The sequence below is a fragment of the Meriones unguiculatus genome, chromosome 6 (genome assembly GCF_030254825.1).
Source record: "Meriones unguiculatus strain TT.TT164.6M chromosome 6, Bangor_MerUng_6.1, whole genome shotgun sequence".
Classification (NCBI taxonomy): Eukaryota; Metazoa; Chordata; class Mammalia; order Rodentia; family Muridae; genus Meriones; species Meriones unguiculatus.
In genome coordinates, this window is record NC_083354.1 from 106,981,244 (window position 1) to 106,999,400 (window position 18,157).

General features: G+C 41.0%; 1 protein-coding gene across 1 annotated transcript in view; it reads right to left on the reverse strand.

The window, feature by feature from the left end:
* Window positions 1–16,851, reverse strand: part of Crispld1 (cysteine rich secretory protein LCCL domain containing 1) — a 36,221-nt gene extending 19,370 nt beyond the window's left edge. Inside the window, exons 1-3 of the mRNA XM_021664647.2 lie at window positions 16,394–16,851; window positions 15,225–15,544; window positions 89–207 (exon numbers count right to left, since the gene is read on the reverse strand). Of these exons, the coding sequence (XP_021520322.2) occupies window positions 89–207; window positions 15,225–15,482 (377 nt within the window). The 5' untranslated portion in view covers window positions 15,483–15,544; window positions 16,394–16,851. The remainder of the gene's footprint in view (window positions 1–88; window positions 208–15,224; window positions 15,545–16,393) is intronic.
* Window positions 16,852–18,157: the final 1,306 nt, after the last annotated feature.

The window sequence follows — 18,157 nt, forward strand, 5'->3', positions numbered from 1 at the left end:
CATTAGAAAATTTGCAGCGATCGATTAATCAGCATTTTCATTCATGGCATTTGTGTGTCCAGAAATAAAAAGCTGCACTTTCCACTACCTTCCCCAGTGTGCTCCCAAATTCTGTCCGATGGAGGGCAGCAGGCTTGAAGGTCCATGCTCCCACAGGCATGTTTCAGCCCAGGATTCCGCGGATCTTTCCAGCTCCACATCCCACGTCTGCAGGGTAAAAAGCAACAAAACAGACATGCAATGTGCACACCAGGCTTTCCTTCAAGTGAGCATCACTGGGTTCTTCTTTTCTCCCTTCTTTATTAAGTGAACACACTGGTCTAGGTTTTTCCTAATCATCACCTAGAGTTTTTCTTCATTAGCTTCCTCACTCAACTTCCTTCACTGCATCTGTTCCTCTTCAAAGGCGCCTATACATTTTCAGAAGCACCAGAGTGATCACAGATGCATTTACCTGACTCTTCTCCCTTTATGCAGCAAATAAAACCCCACAGGTAGCAAGAGCAAGGATTCTGTATCATGCAATCTGTACTACCTGCAGGACTTGAACCTGGTCTAAGCATCCTGTGGTTATTAGCCAGGAAGGACTCTATGCTTGGCGTTCTGTCCTGCATTACATAACAGGGTCTCTGGTTTACCTCTCCAACTCCTCCAAAAGTAAGCTCCTCCCTTACTGGTGCTGTCAAAGCTTTGTTTACATTCCTTGATTTGGCACTATTACCAAGCATGGCAATGTTTATTTACATATCTCTCTCAAGAGAGTATGAGTTGTTTGGAGATAATTGTTTAACTCCTGCTGGTACCATTGGCCACTTTTCTGTGTTCATCATATAGACACAGTGACCAATAAGTACATGTTGGATACATGAAAAAATAATAATCTGATTACAATAGGAAATACATTATTCTTATCTATAAAATTCAATGAAGGTGAATTTACAAAGAATCAAAATGCAAACTGATAACTTAATGAACTTTTACATATTATGGATTTAGTATTCAAGTTGTTATTGACTCAAGACATAGGCTGCCCACTAGACATGAAATTAAAATTATATATAACTGGCAAGTTCAACTACAGCAAGAAGAAAGAGATTTCAGCAGTAGATGGGCAACGCTGTCACCAAGAGAGCAAGACAGCAGCCTGGCTGAGTAAGACCGCATAAATAAGAGCCACTCCAGATCAGTGATGGAGAATGTTGGCCATAGAGGTTTAAAAGTGAGTGGAAAGCAAAGTCAAGGATATTGACTTCCCCAGTATTTCAGGAGAGGTGGTGGAGAAACTAAGAAAGGTAAGATTGTGGAGCAAGAAGCCTGTTTTCTCTCCTTGATTTCAGAAGCTGAAAGAGCTCAGCCTTCACACAACACATACACAAAACATACACATACACACAAACACACGCAGGTACGCGTGTACATACACATGCATGCACACACTCGTACATACACTTGCACACACATACATACATGCACAAACACATACAGGTATGAAAGTCTTTCTTCCTCATTCATATAATTTTTTATAATGATATTTCTTCCCTTTTAATTGTGTTTTTAAAATATGGAAAATGTTTTCACAGTAACAAAGTAATATTTTACATTAACTAACTATATTTTTATTAGAGTATACCTTTATTATTTACCATGAATTTAAAAAAATCTCTATATTCAACTAAAAATTAAAGAGTGGTAAACAATAGTTGATTTTCACTAAAAAAATTGCCTTTACTTTGGGTTAATATCAAGTATTCCAAACTACCATAGACATCAGAAATATATGATATTTATCAGGTTAAATACTTTATTTGCTGACATAAGTACACTATTAGTTAATTTCAGTATTTGTTTAAGTTAAACTACACATTTTAATTTACTACACAAATATCATTCAAGTCACTGTTGTTATCTCTTCATCAAATATTTACACAAGAAGTATGTATTTGGATGAAGTTCCAAAGGGTGGATAAAATGTTATCTTCCTTTTATATCCAGAAAATTGGAAAAATAATCACCTCTCCAAGGCAATCAGGTTTCCAGGCAGAGTCACCCAGAAAGTAAAGAGTCCTTAAGAGACAACAGAGTTTTGTCTTCAATCTTGAAACTTGGGCTTTCCCTCAGTGTTTTAAGTCACATTGCAAAACATACTAACCCATAGGTTTCCCAGTAGGCCAACCTCATGATAATGGACATACAGAAGCAAGAGGAAAAACACAAATAAGACTTACATGGCTAAAAAGAAAAAAAAATCTGTGTTGATTTTTAAATCCTCCTCCTATGCAAGGTGCTGTAGAATTCTCGAGTCTCCCCCTCAACCAGGGCCACAGTGATTTACATCTGACAAATGGAATGAGGCCCCAAGAATTCTGGGGCTAAGTTATGAAATGGAGCTTCTATTCGGTTCTCTTTTCAGATACATCTTGACTAACTGGAGCCAATACATTATGCAGCCAACCACAGGGGAAATTTGGCGGGAAGGACACCGTGGAGAGACCACACAGAAGGATCAGGAGCTGTGAGATTTCTTGGCCCGGGCTTGAGACGGGAGAGTGTACAGACCCTCAGGTGATGGTGGCCCGGGTCCAGTAAATAACTGAAAGCCTCACACCCACCTCCCACACCTAAGGACCACCCAGAGGAGCCCACAGAAGAGTCCTGGAGACTCTCCTCAAGGCCAGCTTCTTCTTCCTTTGCACTTGACTGTATACTCTGGGCTGCGAGGTTTGCCATGGAAACTGGAACTTTACAGACAGAATGTACAGCTGCTTCTAAACTCCCAAATTTGTCTTTCCAAGGCAGTGTCTGTATCTGTTACACAGAAAGTGAAATAAAATTTAAAATGTGCTCAAACCTGTTAGGCTAATCTTTCTAAACTATAAAATCTGTCAAATGAAATACAAGGTAAATCAGAAAGATGGCTTAAGGACTAACTGTTTTCATTCAGTACATACTATGAATAAATCATACATATAATGTATACATATATAATGTAATAAAAATTAGTGAAAAAGAGGCCATGAATCAGAAAAAGAAGTAAGAAGGAGCATATTATAAGACTTGGAGATAGCAAAAAGAAGGGGAAAATGATGTAATTATATATTTTAAAAAGCATCAACTAATTTTTCTTTAACCCATTGAAAACAAGAGTTGAGAGTCAATGGAATTTATAAGCTATCATTAATAATACATGCGTAAATAAACATATTCATAATATCATATTTGAATATAAGGACTACACAGAAAATCACGTAACTAATTTTAATTTAAATCAATATTCACTAAATATTAATTGGTAACCATTTTAAAGTCATTGTTTATCAAATTTAATTATGCCTAAAACTTACAAACAATGTAAATTTTATAAATTTTCTAGACTAAAGTACTGGAAATTTAGCTGTCCTGGAAGTATTACTACTAAGGACCAATAACAGCATGGAACATGCATACACATTTATACATGGGTATTTTCACTCAACAACCTGATATTTCAGGCTTTAAGATTGCCAATAATTCATACCCATACTATTTAAATGTAGGTTGGACTACACATTTCTATTTAAATTCTGGCTTTGTAAATCAAATCAAGATGGCTTAAGGGGCTTTTTTGTCTTCCTCTGAACTATTTACCCAGCAGTAATTTGAAGACAACTTATACCAAAATTACCATTTCTTCATAAAATGGATACATGAGGTATGTCGAAAAGAAAACATGGTTATTTTCCAACTACATATATAGCACACACACACGCCTATGGGAATGAGTTGTGACGCATTCCTTCCAATTTAGGGGTGAATGCAGGTTGTAACTACTCTGCCTCATTTGTCCTCAAGGCTTCTGTAGTGAGAGGGAACACAAAGAAGGATCCTAGGATGCCGGGGAAAACAGCATTATCCCGAGGCAATGAATGTTCTAGCAGGGATTCCTGGAAATTACAGAGATGTGAGGTGGGCTTCTCTCTCAATTTCTGAAATGGTAATTGAATATGCAGATAAACTCAAAAGACAATACCAGTGGTTTCATTTTATTTGAATACCGTGTTCAACTTCAAAGTCTTGAATGAGACAGGACAGAGTGTCTTCATGGGATGGAGCAAACATGAATCTGACACCATCTCCACATTTTCTACACAATTTCTTCTTATTAGTCTTATGTCACTGTCAAGGCCTTTATATCCCAACTTTCCTCTTTGCTGACCCCCTACAGCTTCCATTATCAAACTTTAAAGGACTTCTTGTCAAAATGCAAGTTATGACTCAGTTGTACAGGAGATGTTAGGTACAGCTCCATCACCTGGAGCCAGGAGAGTGAGAAGACAAAGCAGCCAGGTCCACAACTGTCCATCTTACTTGGATGCTGATGTCATCAGTGTTTCTCCAACAGGACTGTGTATTCTTTCTTCTCCTCCATTACTCAAAGATTTCCCAAAGTAATGTGCACTCCAACACTCTCTTTCCCATACCACCCTCTCAATCTGCTTAAACACACAATTTACCAGTTGTTATATTTTCTTCTTTCTCTGCCTCCATTGTTCTGAATCTTATTTCTCAACTGAGAACTTGAAAAGCAGATCTCCACTGTGTATGCCTTGTGAGTTTTCTGTGGCTCCTAATATGTAACCTGACTCAGAAGAGATCTGATTGTCCATGTGTTCTCTCTGCTTCCATCTCACCAAATGCCCAAGAGTGAGCAAACACTTGGTTCAGGGAAAGAGAGCTGTGTTTTTCTGCCTCAAACATGCTTGGAGGAGTTAAGAATAATTGTTAGAGTAACCATAATGCACCTGTGTTACACAAATATAAAGCTCCGCAAACTTGAATTATTTTTGTGAATGATATTACCTTCTTATAGACTTTCTGGTAAATCAAACCCTACAATACCTTCATTATTTTATTGACATTTAATTAAGAGGGGAGCAGTTTGGGTTGGAGATATAGCTTGGTGGTTAAGAGCATTGCTTTCTCTTTCACAAGCCTACCTTTGATTCCCAGCACCCCCCTGGAAACAACTAATCACCTGCAACTCTACTTACAGGAGACTAAACAACCTCTTCTGGCCTCTGGAGGCACTGCATACATGTGACACAGACATAAATAAAGACAAAATACCCATACATACTTCAAACAAATTTTAAAGTCTTTAAAAAAAAAGAGGGAGTACAGAGCAAAATACAGAATTCTCAATAGAGGAATATCAAATGGCACAGAAACACTTAAAGAAATGTTCAACCTCATTAGCCATCAGGGAAATGCAAATTAAAAAGACCCAGACCCTAAGATTTCACCTTACACCAATCAGAATGGCTAAGATCAAAAACTCAAGAGACAACACATGCTGGAGAGGTTGTGGAGAAAGGGGAACCCTCCTCCACTGCTGGTGGGAATGGAAACTTGCACAACCACTCTGGAAAGCAATCTGGCGCTTTCTCAGACAACTAGAAATAGCGCTTTCTTAAGATCCAGCTATACCTCTCCTAGGCATATACCCAAAAGAGTCTCAAGTACACAATAAGGACATTTGCTCAACCATGTTTGTAGCAGCCTTATTTGTAATAGCCAGAAGCTGGAAACAGCCCAGATGCCCCTCAGTGGAGCTATGGATGCACAAATTGTGGTATATCTACACAATGGAATATTACTCAGCAATAAAAAAACAAGAAAATCATGAAATTTGCAGGTAAATGGTGGTATCTGGAAAAGATCATTCTGAATGAGCTATTCCAGAAGCAGAAAGATACACACAGTATATGCTCACTCATATAGACATATAATATAGGATAAATCTACTAAAATCTGTACACCTAAAGAAACTAATCAAGAGGGAGGATTGTTGCTAAAATGCTCAATCCCTGTCCATAAAGGCAAAGAGGATGGACATCAGAAGAAGGAAAAAAGAGGGAACAAGTCAGGGGCCTGACAGAGAGGACCTCTGAAAGGCTCTGCCCTGCAGACTATCAATGCAGATGCTGAGATAGCAACCTTTGGACAGAGTGCAGCGAATCTTATGAAAGAAGTGGGAAATGGTAAGATCTGGAGAGGACAGAAACTTCACAAGGAGAGCAACAGAACCAAAAAATCTAAGCACAGGGGTCTTTCCTGAGACTCATACTCCAACCAAGGACTATGCATGAAGATAATCTAAGACCCCTGCACAGATGTAGCCCATGGCAGTTCAGTATTCAAGTGGTTTCCATTGTAATAGGAACAGGGACTGTCTCTGATATGAACTGATTGGCCTGCTCTTTAATTACCTCCCCCTGAGGGGGAAGCAGCATTACCAGGCCACAGAAGAAGACAAGGCAGCCACTCCTGATGAGACCTAATTGACTAGGATCAGAAGGAAGGAAAAGAAGACCTCCCCTATCAGTGGACTTGGGGAGGGGCATGCATGCAGAGGCTGGGAGAAGGGAGGGATTGGGATGGGAGGAGGGAGGGAACCACAGGAAGGATACAAAGTGAAAAAGTGTAATTAATAATAAAAATAAATAAATAAGGGGGCGGAGTAACAATCTTTACAAATGTCTCCTAGATATTTCAGGAGACCATAGTAATTTGGAAAATCTTTCAGTACTGGAAAACGTACAATCTAGGGTAAAGTATTTCTTAGGACAAAGCACTTACTACTGAGCATGAGGACCTTGATTCTGATTCCAATAACCCACTTAAAATCTGGACGCAGCAAGAGCATGGAATCCCAGTTCTAGAAAGGTGGAGACAGGGGATCCCTAGAGCTTTCTGGTGAGCCATTATAGGTGAATTCACACTTCAAGAGACACTGAGACTTTATCTATCACTAAACATATTAGTTTTGAGACAAAGACACCCAGTGTTGATCTCTAGCCTCCACATACACACACACACACACACACACACACACACTCACACACACACGTGTGTATACAAAAACAAAGTTACATACCAAAGCCAAACAAACAAGCGAAACAACAACAACCTAACTTATTAGTCCTTTACATCTTGAGCTGTGGATATGCGGCCAATTTGTGAGAGTGAATTTCTTCAATGGGCTTATTCATAGTCCAATAAATTTCAGAAACTCAAACCTAGAAAATGCATGGCAGGAAAAAATTCTCACGATAAATTATTATTTGCATAGTAAGTACTTTAGATTTGCATATTATAATGGTACTCTGCTCATCACGGAGAGACCAAAGAACCTGTCAGAAACAATGTCAAGGACAGATTTTTGTCGTGTCAAGTTTTGAGGACTATCGTCGCCCAAAACAGGTAAGGTGTGACGAAGAAGCCTAGCCTGCGGAAGAGTGATCAGAAAGCAGTAACTTGTTACCTAGCACCAGCTAGGATGCACTGAACCAGATGAGAACCTGAAATGGGCATAGCCATCAAGTCCCAGCCTTCACGATCTCTCTCTGCCAGCTGGTCTACATGTGGCAAAGCTCTTAGAACTTCCAGAACAGCACCAACAACTGGCCAACTCTCCAGCCAACACTTGAGACTTGGTGTGGCATTTCACAACCAAACTGTAATACTAACTGATAAGTTAGGTTTTTGAAGGTGAACGAAAAACTAATTGCTTCTATTTAGTGTTCTTGAGAAAGCCTAGTTTATTTATTAAGTGATTAACGATTAAAAAAAAAAACCACTCTTTTTTGGATAAATTAGTAAAAGAAAGCTTATGGAAGTAAATAAACTGAAACCACAATTTACCCAAAGAACTTTCATTTAAACCAAAGGCTGACATTAGAAACATTCAAATGTAAGTTTAGATGTTTCCAACAAAACTGCTGTATTCTACTCCTTGATTTTCTGCACTGTATATTCATATTCTGTGTTGTCTGTATCAGTAATTCTTCCCTAAAGGTGAAAATTCTCTATCTTTCCAGCCAGTGAGAACTACATAAATCCTTTATTCTCAGTTTTCCCTAATTGTAAGGAGAATTAAAACCAGTTTTATAAGGAGATTATTTTCTATGAGATCTTTATGAACTACTGAGGAATAAATTTCCCTAAAAGGCTAAATAATAAAATGATATTATGAAAAGATTGTGATGATGTATATGTATGGGTGTGTATACACACATACATGCATACGCACATACATACATACAAATATACATGTATAGCGGATACGTATACCATGGCTTTTAGATATTTCTATTTGACCATCTGAGGAAAATCATGGTAAGCAACCTTCATTTATCTCTGCACTACCATCTCTGCACTATCCTGCTGCTATATTCTATGCCTCAATGAGCTGTTACCTTACCTCACTCACTTGTTCCTTGGAGTCTGGATGTATCTAACAAGTGGAAGATATATTCTCTATTTCAAGCCATCCCCTTGTTCAAGGTGACTGTGTCCTCTGACACTGCTCTGCATTACCAATCCAGGCCACATTAGGCTATGATACCACTCCTGGACCCCAAGTACTGTGTAACAAGAAAGCTTACAATAACTCAAATCCCACTTACACTTGACTGCACCAAGATCCTTAAATAGCCAAGGACTATTCATGGAGATAACTTAGAAGCCCTGCACAGATGTAGCACATGATAGTTCAGTGTCCAAGTGGGTTATATAGTAATGGGAAGAGGGACTGCCGCTGACATAATCTCATTGGCCATCTCTTTGATCACCTCCCCCTGAGTAGGGAGCAGCCTTCCGAGGCCACAGAAGATGACAATGCAGCCACTCCTGATGCGATCTGATAGACTAAGATCAGAAGGAAGGAGAAGAGGACCTTCCCTCTCAGTGGACTTGGGGCGGGGCATGCATGACGAAGGAGGAAGGAGGGTGGGATCAGGAGGGGAGGAGGGAGGGGCTTATGGGGGAATACAAAATGAATAAAGTGTAATTAATAGTAAAATAAATAAATAATTTTAAAAAGATCCTTAAATAGAAGCGTGCCAACAACACCAATTCACTATGTTCCCTCATCAGACTCTCTTCATTTTTATCTGCTTAGACACAACGTATGGATTTTTCTCTAGGGTTCACTAAGGAAACCAAAAAAAAAAAATCTCTTTTCTTTATTAAATGAATCCAATCATTTCCACACTTGTGGCCTCAGGTTTACGGCTAAAATAAACAAACTGACGGTGTGGCAGCTATACTTTCTCCCTCCTAGGTAAGGCCCTTCCCTTACCACACTTTCTCTTAAACTGAAGAGCAGAAGCTTTCCCATTTCCCTCATAATCTGCCCTCTCATTTCATCTTCATATCAACATCTCTAGGAGTTAAGATGACTTTGCCACCTACTCACCTAACTCTTCTCATCTCTCCAAGGCTTCTGGGCACACCTCACTGCTGACATTTTTAATAAATCTTACCAATGACTTCTACACTGATGAACCCACTGTTCCTTTGTCTGGTTCATCTTAGGAGCCTTGCAACAACACTGAAGGAGTATTGGCTTGCTATCTCTCCTGCTGCCTTAAGGAATGCTGTCTGTGCCATCTATTTCTCCAACCTTGCTGGGGGCTTTATTCATTGTCTTTGCTCCCTTATCCTTTTGCCTTAACACCCATACATCACTCTTTGAGCTCCATCCAAAGCATTCAATCCCTTGTCCATACAATCTTCTCTTTGACACAGCTGCACCTGCTCAGCTGGGATAACTTCATGATATGTACAACCTTCCCATTATTTTTATCCCAAGCCCCATCTCTTCACTGAACACTAAATGTAAGTAAGAATAGCACTGCTCTTCAAACTCAAGTCTTTCCCCCAAAAGACCCTGTGATTTCACCTTCACTTTGTCCTGTCTCTTCTTCTACCACAAGACGTGCTTCAGTCAATCAAGAGGCTGTAAACTCTGAACATAACCTCAAATTCTTCCTGATCCATTGCCTTTCAGTATAAAACTAGTCAACAGATAGGATGGGATGATACAGGGAGATGGTGTTTCTTTGATACTGTTGACTAGTTTTATACTAGAGATTGCATTGAACACCATGTAATTGGTGATTTCTATAATTTTCCCAACATTCTGAAAGTCCTTGCAAGTTTGTAGGATGCATAATGTTTTCCATTCATATGAAAACCAGAGTGGAAACTGCCACTAATCTTCAAAAGTCTGCATCATGGCTTGGATAGACAGGCCTTTCACAAGGAGAGGGAATTCTGTCTCCTGGCTGCCTGCTAGCCAGGTCAACTTTACATTTGGAACAAGACGTCTTTGAATGTTTCAGGATGAATGAACTGCGAGGAGGTGATATTCGCATTCCTGCCACTTCTCACCACCTTCACACCGCTACCTACTCCTGGTCACTATCCACTTGACAACTGCTGCCACACCTAAACAGATTGTTGTATACAGTTGAGTTTCAACCCACCTACAGCCCTTTACAGTGAAGACTGGGATAATCCTAAAATAAGTCCCTCCTCCATTCAAATGCTCAAATGGCTTTTGTAGTGATTAAAAGAAACCAATCTCATCCCTCCCAGTTAAAGCTCAGTATTCATTTCTGCACCATTTCCTAAATTCACGCTCTCAGGCACAGGGAGCAACATGTTGAAATTAGAAAGTCAAGTGTTTCAAGCAGGGGGTAAAGCTTATATTTCCTACTTATATTTCCTAGACATTGCCTGTTATATGGCCATCTCTCAAGGTAGGCTGAATGGAGGAAGGAATAGCAGCACAATCCCCACCCCTCCACACCCTTTATCTCAAAAGCCTAGATAAGTAGCTTGGATTTAAGAAAGAACTTTTAATCTCCTGAACTCCAGCCAGTTACCCCATGAGTTAATTTTTTTTAGTAAAGCTTGGCTGCTGTGTTATTTCTTCTTCCAGTATTGTCCTCATAGAGACAAAATTTCCAAAGAGAAAAGCACTTTAATTTTAAAGTGCCAATTTCTTTAGAAACATATAGTCCTCATGAACTTTAGATTTTTGTAGCTAAAGATGCTTATAAAAATATAACTTTATTTGGAGAAAGGTTAATTAAAGCTATATTTTGAGATTGAGAGAATACTGAACTGATGCCTAGCTCAACGAAAGACCCACCCTTTCGGAGAGTGCTAACCACTGACACTATGAACCATACTCTGCTAATCTTGCTGACAGGAACCTGACAGAGTTGTTCTCTAAGAGACTCTACCAAGCAGATCTTCAAAACAGATACTGAGACTCACAGTCAAACATTGGCCTATTCATAGGGAGCTTGGGGGAATAGTGGGAGGAAAGGAAAAAGGACCCAGAAGTGACAGGGGGTCCGCAAGAAGACCAAAAGCGCTAACTAACCAAAGCCCAGAGGGGTTTGTTTCGACTGAAGCATCAACCAAGGACCACGCGTGAACTGGATCCAGGCACCTACAAAGATGTGGCAGACGGGCACATGGTGCAGACTGCAGGTGCCTCCTTGCTTGGGTTAATTCTAGAGACCTTAGTTTCTGAACCATGGAGGAGTCAAAATAACTTTGGTTCAACTGGGTGACCTTCACAGACAAGCTGGGGGACAAGTCAGCTGTAGCAGCCATGAAAAGGGTGAACTAAGCTGCAAACTAGGAATGAATTCGTACAAGCTGACAAATGTGATGACAATATAGGAACAACGGTGAGAATGAAATAGGAGAGGTGGACTTAAAGACAGACATCCGTGAGAGAAATGCTATGAAGTGATATGTGTTCATATGTGGGTGTGGAAACCAGATTTGCAGACTTGAATACAATTATTTATCTGTTTCCTGGAGAAGAGTGAAGAGACATCATAAGGCCCTTAGCTTTCTTTGAAATTTACTGTAGAATGAGTCTTCATGGAGGACACCCCGTACATATTAGGAAATACCTGAAGACAATGCAGAGATGGAAGACAGAGCCATGCAAGCCTGATGATATTTTAACTGAATCGATAAAGCAAAACCCAGAGAAGATATTTTTAAATATTGAAGAAAAGAAGGACATAGATGGCCACACTCTGCCCCAGAGTCATAAACCTGCAGGAATCACATCAGTTCAACACAGTCAAATTCTCACTTCAATCCAACCTCTGGGCTTTGTATTTTTCCACCAGCTTTACTGTGAAGTAGCCCAGGCCCAGAAGGGCAGAAGACTCTCAGAGGTCACATTCCAGTAAGCAACAGGGACAAGCTGTGATCCCCCTCCAGTACACACGCAAAGCCGGTGTTTTTACGTGGTAATCCCTGTCCCTTCATTTGATGCCCTAAGGCTCATTTCTCAACTCACCCTAAACCAAATGCAGATAATCACTCTCCCTAGGGTTTCTGGTTCCTATCTTCCTTTCTTTGGGTCTAGATTCTGCCCCAGCTCTGAGCTTGTATCTGCTTAGTCTGATTATTGCAAAGCAGGCTGATAGTGCCTGGGAGTCTACTTTCCACCTCTGAGCTCTCCTCTTACCTTTAATTGGCAGTGTTGACCATCACTAAAAAACTGCCCACACCTCACATTTAGCCTTGTAAAGCTCTCACAAGGATATTTCAGGAAAAAGAATTCTGTGTCCCATGTATGTGGAGACTTTAAGCATATATATTTTCTTTTCCTCAATTAAATGATAAGCTCTTCAAGAAAAGGCCTGGTTTTCAACAGTAAGATTTAAGTTTAAAAGATAAGTGAGGATAAAGGCAGAAGTGGGGACAGTGGTATTATTTTGTCAATGTGTGGCTTGGCAATTGTGAGACTAAAATAAGCACCAATTACAAATAAGGAGAATGGCTATTTCAACAGTTAATCTGAAAAAGACTTATAAGAGTATAAGCGGACATTGAAAGTAACATAGAAAATGGCTTTGCGCAGCTTTTACATTTAAGCTATATTTCTTAAATAAAATAAATCCATTATAAATAACTGAGTTAACTATATTCTAAAAAGGCTGATTAATATCTGCACTTTCATTCCTATAAAATTCACAAAAATCAATAACAATTTCAATAGTCAATTTTTAAATGCCCCTTTAGTGTGCATTCTAAAATTAATGTCTTCCAGTATCACAGTGAGGCACAGAGCTGTGCAGCTGGTTAGAGCCAGCACACAGTTCCAATGTTAACAGTATCTAAGGGCAACACAGCCTAAACCCTGGCTGGTTTCTGCATCCACGTTTCAAGGACAGAAAGAAACCAATGAAACAAAGCTGAAACCCAAGTAAACATCCCAGGCTAGATAGACAGCATACATACTCTTTGCAGTTATTGTTTTTTCTCTGAAAGTAGAAATGAGAGAAAAATCACAGAACTTACATTTCACGATTTGCACATTAAATCGCACACATTCCCTTTTGTAGAACTGAGATCCTAAGCTCTTTTTTTTTTTAATTAAAACCAAAGGAAGGGCTGGTTTATGTCCACAGTGTGTTACCACACAAACACTAGGACCTGAGAATAGATCTTCCGCCCTCTCTTAAGTGAGGCACTCTCCTAGGCCAAGCAAGGTGGTATATATATACCGAAATGCTAACTCTGGAGACATGTAGACAAGAGGACGCATGGATTGCATTGGCCATCTAGTCTTGCCCAGTCAGTAAATTCCAGTTCCAGGTTCAGTTAGATCCTATCTCGAAAATGAGGTGGGGAGGGGTAGAGGAAGACATCTATTATCAACTGCTGATCTCAACATGCATGCACACACATATAAGTGTGCACCCACACATGCATATGAACAGTACACACACATATATCACATACACACAAGCACACACACATGAAGCCACCCAAGACCTACCATCATGGAATAAACTTAGAGTGATCAACCTACAGAGGTTCCATAATTTGTTCAAATTAAAGGCTCACTACCGAAGAAAGAGAATTTTTCATCTTAAACAAACATTCCAAAATAAACATAATATCAAATGTAAAATAAATATGCAACATTGAAGATGTCACATCCTTCAGGCAATTTTGAGAATTAAGCAATCTCCTTAGATATCAAATGTAAACAGTGTGAGGATGCCTAAGAAATCCATTGCATATTTCTTCATGATATATTGTCACCTAGTAATATGTGTCTTAAAGAATTAAACCACTGGCTACTTCAATTAATCTTCACAACCCTTCTTGGAGTAGCCATAAGGAACGTGAAACAGAGAAGCATTAATGAGTGACCATCCACACAGTCAGTGATGTGATTATGGTAGAGTTTCTACCTGCTACATGGGCCCTAATTCCCAGTTTCCGATGAGGCATCTTGAATGCTACCTGCTTTCTTTATAGTTAAACTGTATTCAAGTAAAAGTTAAAATAATGTAAAGCACTATTTTGCGAAGGGTAATGGAAAGTCAGAACTGCGTGTTTCTATAAATTTATCTTAAAAAGATAGCCATCAGAACTAATGTAAACACAGAGGGAGAAGAGAACGCACTGAAATTAACTGCACTGTAGAACCTGTCTAAGGGAGAAATATGCTTCTGAGTGTGTTTGTTAAATAAGCTATTCTGTCATTGAAGTATTAGCTATCAGGCTTCCCCAGCCTAGTGCATTCTGAGTTCACAGGAGTAATACAATACAGTTTGAAAGCCAGTCTAAAGATGTAAGGTATGCTAATAATTTTAAAGAACTAATTGTGTGTCCCAAACCTGTTAATTTATATGAGGTGATCAAAGACAAAATGATTCTTTAAAATTAAATTATTTGCCTAGTTATATTTATATTTGAAACTTATAAAGAATAAATTGACTAAAACAGACTAACATAAAACAACTATGTTTTTCATATTTGCCAGAAACAAGTCTCCTCTAGTTCTGTGCCAACAACTCAGAACTCTTCCCTGAGTCTCAGTCTGAGTTGTCAGATCCAGTATTTACAGAAAGGGGCATTATGGCATAATCTTTCTACAAAGTAAATAGAAAGCCAATATGGCGGCTGGCCAGATGGCTCAGCCAAGAACCACCAAGCCAAGGGATCTGAATTTGATGACCTGGATTCACATGATTTCTGATTGTCACCTGTTTACCATGGCATGCGCCTCCTACATAAAATAAGTAAATGTAAAAAAAAAAAATTAAAGTCAATACAGCAGCTATTTATGAGAGGGAGACCTTCCTTCAGGTCAGAGCAGGGTTTAGAATGCTTAGTAGGAACAGCGGATCTGAAGGTACTTGATTTTATGCCGAAACTGAAAGAGCTATTAATAACGGGGACATGAATAGAAGAGTATGCAGATGAGGATATACTCGACGAAAACTTTAAAACTTAAGACAGAACGAGTGGTAAAAGATTAAAGAACAGCACGAAGGAATTTGCCTGTGTCGCTCAATGCACCAGTAATATTTCTTTGACACACACCAAGTGGAAAACTGTCTTACCATATACTCCATATTAGAAGCTGTTGGGTACACCTGACTTCTCAGTTTATTATGGAGATCCAAGATGCTCTGCATGTCATTGTCTGTGATGGCTCTTTTCCCTCTTTGCTTAGCTGTCCACCATTCACCATCCTCATCCATGTACTTTTCCAAAAGCTTCTCCAACGAAGTGGCATTAGGAACCACCATAGCTGGAACAGCTCTAGCCATGAATAGGAGTGCAGTCACTCTGAGCCACTCCCGTGCTGTACACATCATAATGACCGGCCTCGGGGTTTCCCTGGGAAAATCTCCAAGACAGGCTCGTCCACTCCTTTTGGCTATAAGACATGTCAGGGAATTAAGATGAATTTCTTTTCTAATAGCAAACTCTAACAAGTAAGCACTCAGTTTTTGAAAATACTTTTCTACTGCCCCCATTTTCCCACGAAGAGCTTTCACAATGTACTGTTTGCACAAAAAATATTTTTCCAAGCCAAAGGTCAAGGGCAAGAAAGTAGCACGGGAAGCTCAAAGCTTGAGAATAATTTCTGAATTACAAGGTTTTAAGTGACATAGGCTGCATTTAGTCTGCAAACAGTACAATCTATATAGTGATTGAGTGTTTTGTGTGTGCGTGTGTGTGTAGACGTTAATATTTTGTGTAGAAACTTCGAAGGGTTTTATTCACAGTATCACAGCATCGCACTTGTGGGTTCATAGCTATTCATACACTGTATGCCTTTGTTCCTGGGTACCTGAAGGGGGCCCGGCGGTGAATCACTGTGAATGAGTGGCTCCTGTCCCTGGAGCAACTTTTCTTTCACCCACGCGTAGATGGAGAAATCAATCATATTTCCTGCAAAGTTTATGCCCAACTTGTGAACCATACCCTACCAAGGGGGCTCCTGGAGGACTTCAGACAGGTCCTGAACACACCACAGGAGCCCAAAGTTCACTAAACTCCGCAGCGGAGGCAAGCCCAGGACAAGGGGAAACCAATGAAGCCACTTGCAAGAACTAGCCTGGGTCCTCTCTCGCCTCGGGTTCCTGCGCTGAAACCCACTTACCCTGTCTTGGCTAGACCTTTCTGTACAACTTTGGTGTTTTTCCTAGATCATGTTTCCAAAAGGGGAGCTAGGAAAACGTGGCAGCTGGACCACTCCGGGTGCAGCTTGCGAATCGCCTACCTCTCCAGTGTGCTGTTCCCCCGGAGAGCGGAGCCCAGCGGGATGGCCGATCTCTGCAGCTGTCCCGAGCCTCCACTCAGCACTGCACAGAGCCAACGAGGGGAAAGGACCAGGCCACCGCGCCACTCTGAACAAGGAGCTGGCTGGCTGCTGTGGACCAGCCGCTACCTCCCTGACTCCCCGCAAACCTGGGAGGAGCAGCGGCCGCGAGCTCCGAAGTTAGTGGCCCCCCCGGAAAGCAGCTCGCTCGGCAGTGGGGGCTCCCCTGTGCTCCTCAACCGTCGGTGCTGGGTGGGGCAAGGAGAAAGCTCCGCGGGTACCTCTGGCTTTGGCCGGGTGACGTCTAAGCGAGAGCAGAGCCCCGGAGCAAGGCGCTTCCGCTGCTCCCCAGCGCTCGCCGGCATTTATTGAGGTCCCTGCGCAGGCACGTGACGCTAGAGCCCTCCTTGCCCACCCCACCTCCACCTCCACCCAGGCCTGGCCCAATGCCCACGGGAGTCGACTAGCAGCAAGCCAGGAGCTTTCGTGGGCGTACCCTGGGTCTCTGTGACTGGGGGGGAAGGGGAGGGACAGGCAAGATCTGGACCCTGTGGGAGGAAAACCCCTAACTTCTTCTGCCCCTCTTAACTCCATTCCTATCACGCACCCTCCCCCTAGTTCCACTCTGAGGGGGTGCTAAAATTCTCCAACAGCCTGGGCGCAATGGAGCTGGTTCCATAGCTTGAGGTGGATGGGCAGAGGGGTGTGCTCAGACCCTGCAGTCTAATACACACACACACAAGGAGACCTATGGCGCCGAATGAAGAGAGAAATGCTTTTTATTTTCTCCAATGGGTCCCCATTGGTCTCTAGGCTCTAGTTTCTAGAGGGGAGAAGTCTTTCTTTGGCTACTAAGCCTTAATGAGGACCAGATGGAAAAGAAGTTTCAGAAGACTATGGAGGCAGATATTGCCTGACAGTTGAGACCTATGCTTCAGCCATAAAACATGCAGCACTGGCTTCTCAAAGGGGGTCGCAGAACTTGGCCTTTGTGAAAATAAGAGAAGGGGCCTTTGAACAATACATCGTTGATAGGTTGACAAGAGCTCATATCTCAGTCCCAGGACAATAAAGAAGGGAGTCCCTCATTACCCATGTTGCAACCTGAAGGAGGGATTTACCAATTTTACATCCGTAAGAAAGTGTTGCCCTACTGAGTGCAGTGCTCTTTGTACATGCACACTTTTCTTTTGAAGTAGAGCGTTTAGTTTTCCTGCCTTTGCGGTTGCTCCTTTGAGTCCTCATCTCAAATTTCTGTCTCTGTATCTGGAGTACCGCACAAGACCACATAAAAACCCCGTGCTAGGGATTCTCCCATCACTCCAACCTCCACCTGACTCTTTGCACTAACCCGCTGCTCTTCTGTAGTCAGATCCCGAAGTCTCTGATGACAGGAATCCTTTCTGCCTGTAACAGGGAATAGCGGGGGAAACAGGCCTATCAGAAAGAGTAACTTGTGGGCCACACCGAACCTTCCCACGTGTAGATTACCATTTTTATCTTCAGTATCTTACACACAAAATGGCTGTAACGTTGCAGTTTTGATATCATTCATAATTATTAGGCCTGGCACTCAGGAAATTGGCCTTTGCCTCTGAACTGCTAGACAAGCTCATGGTAAAGGAATGGAGGTATTACTGAAGATGGAGACTATGTCTGTATTTCATGCTTTATGTGTCCTTGAAAATCATACGGTGAATTGAATTAAGCTTGTTAAAAGTCATT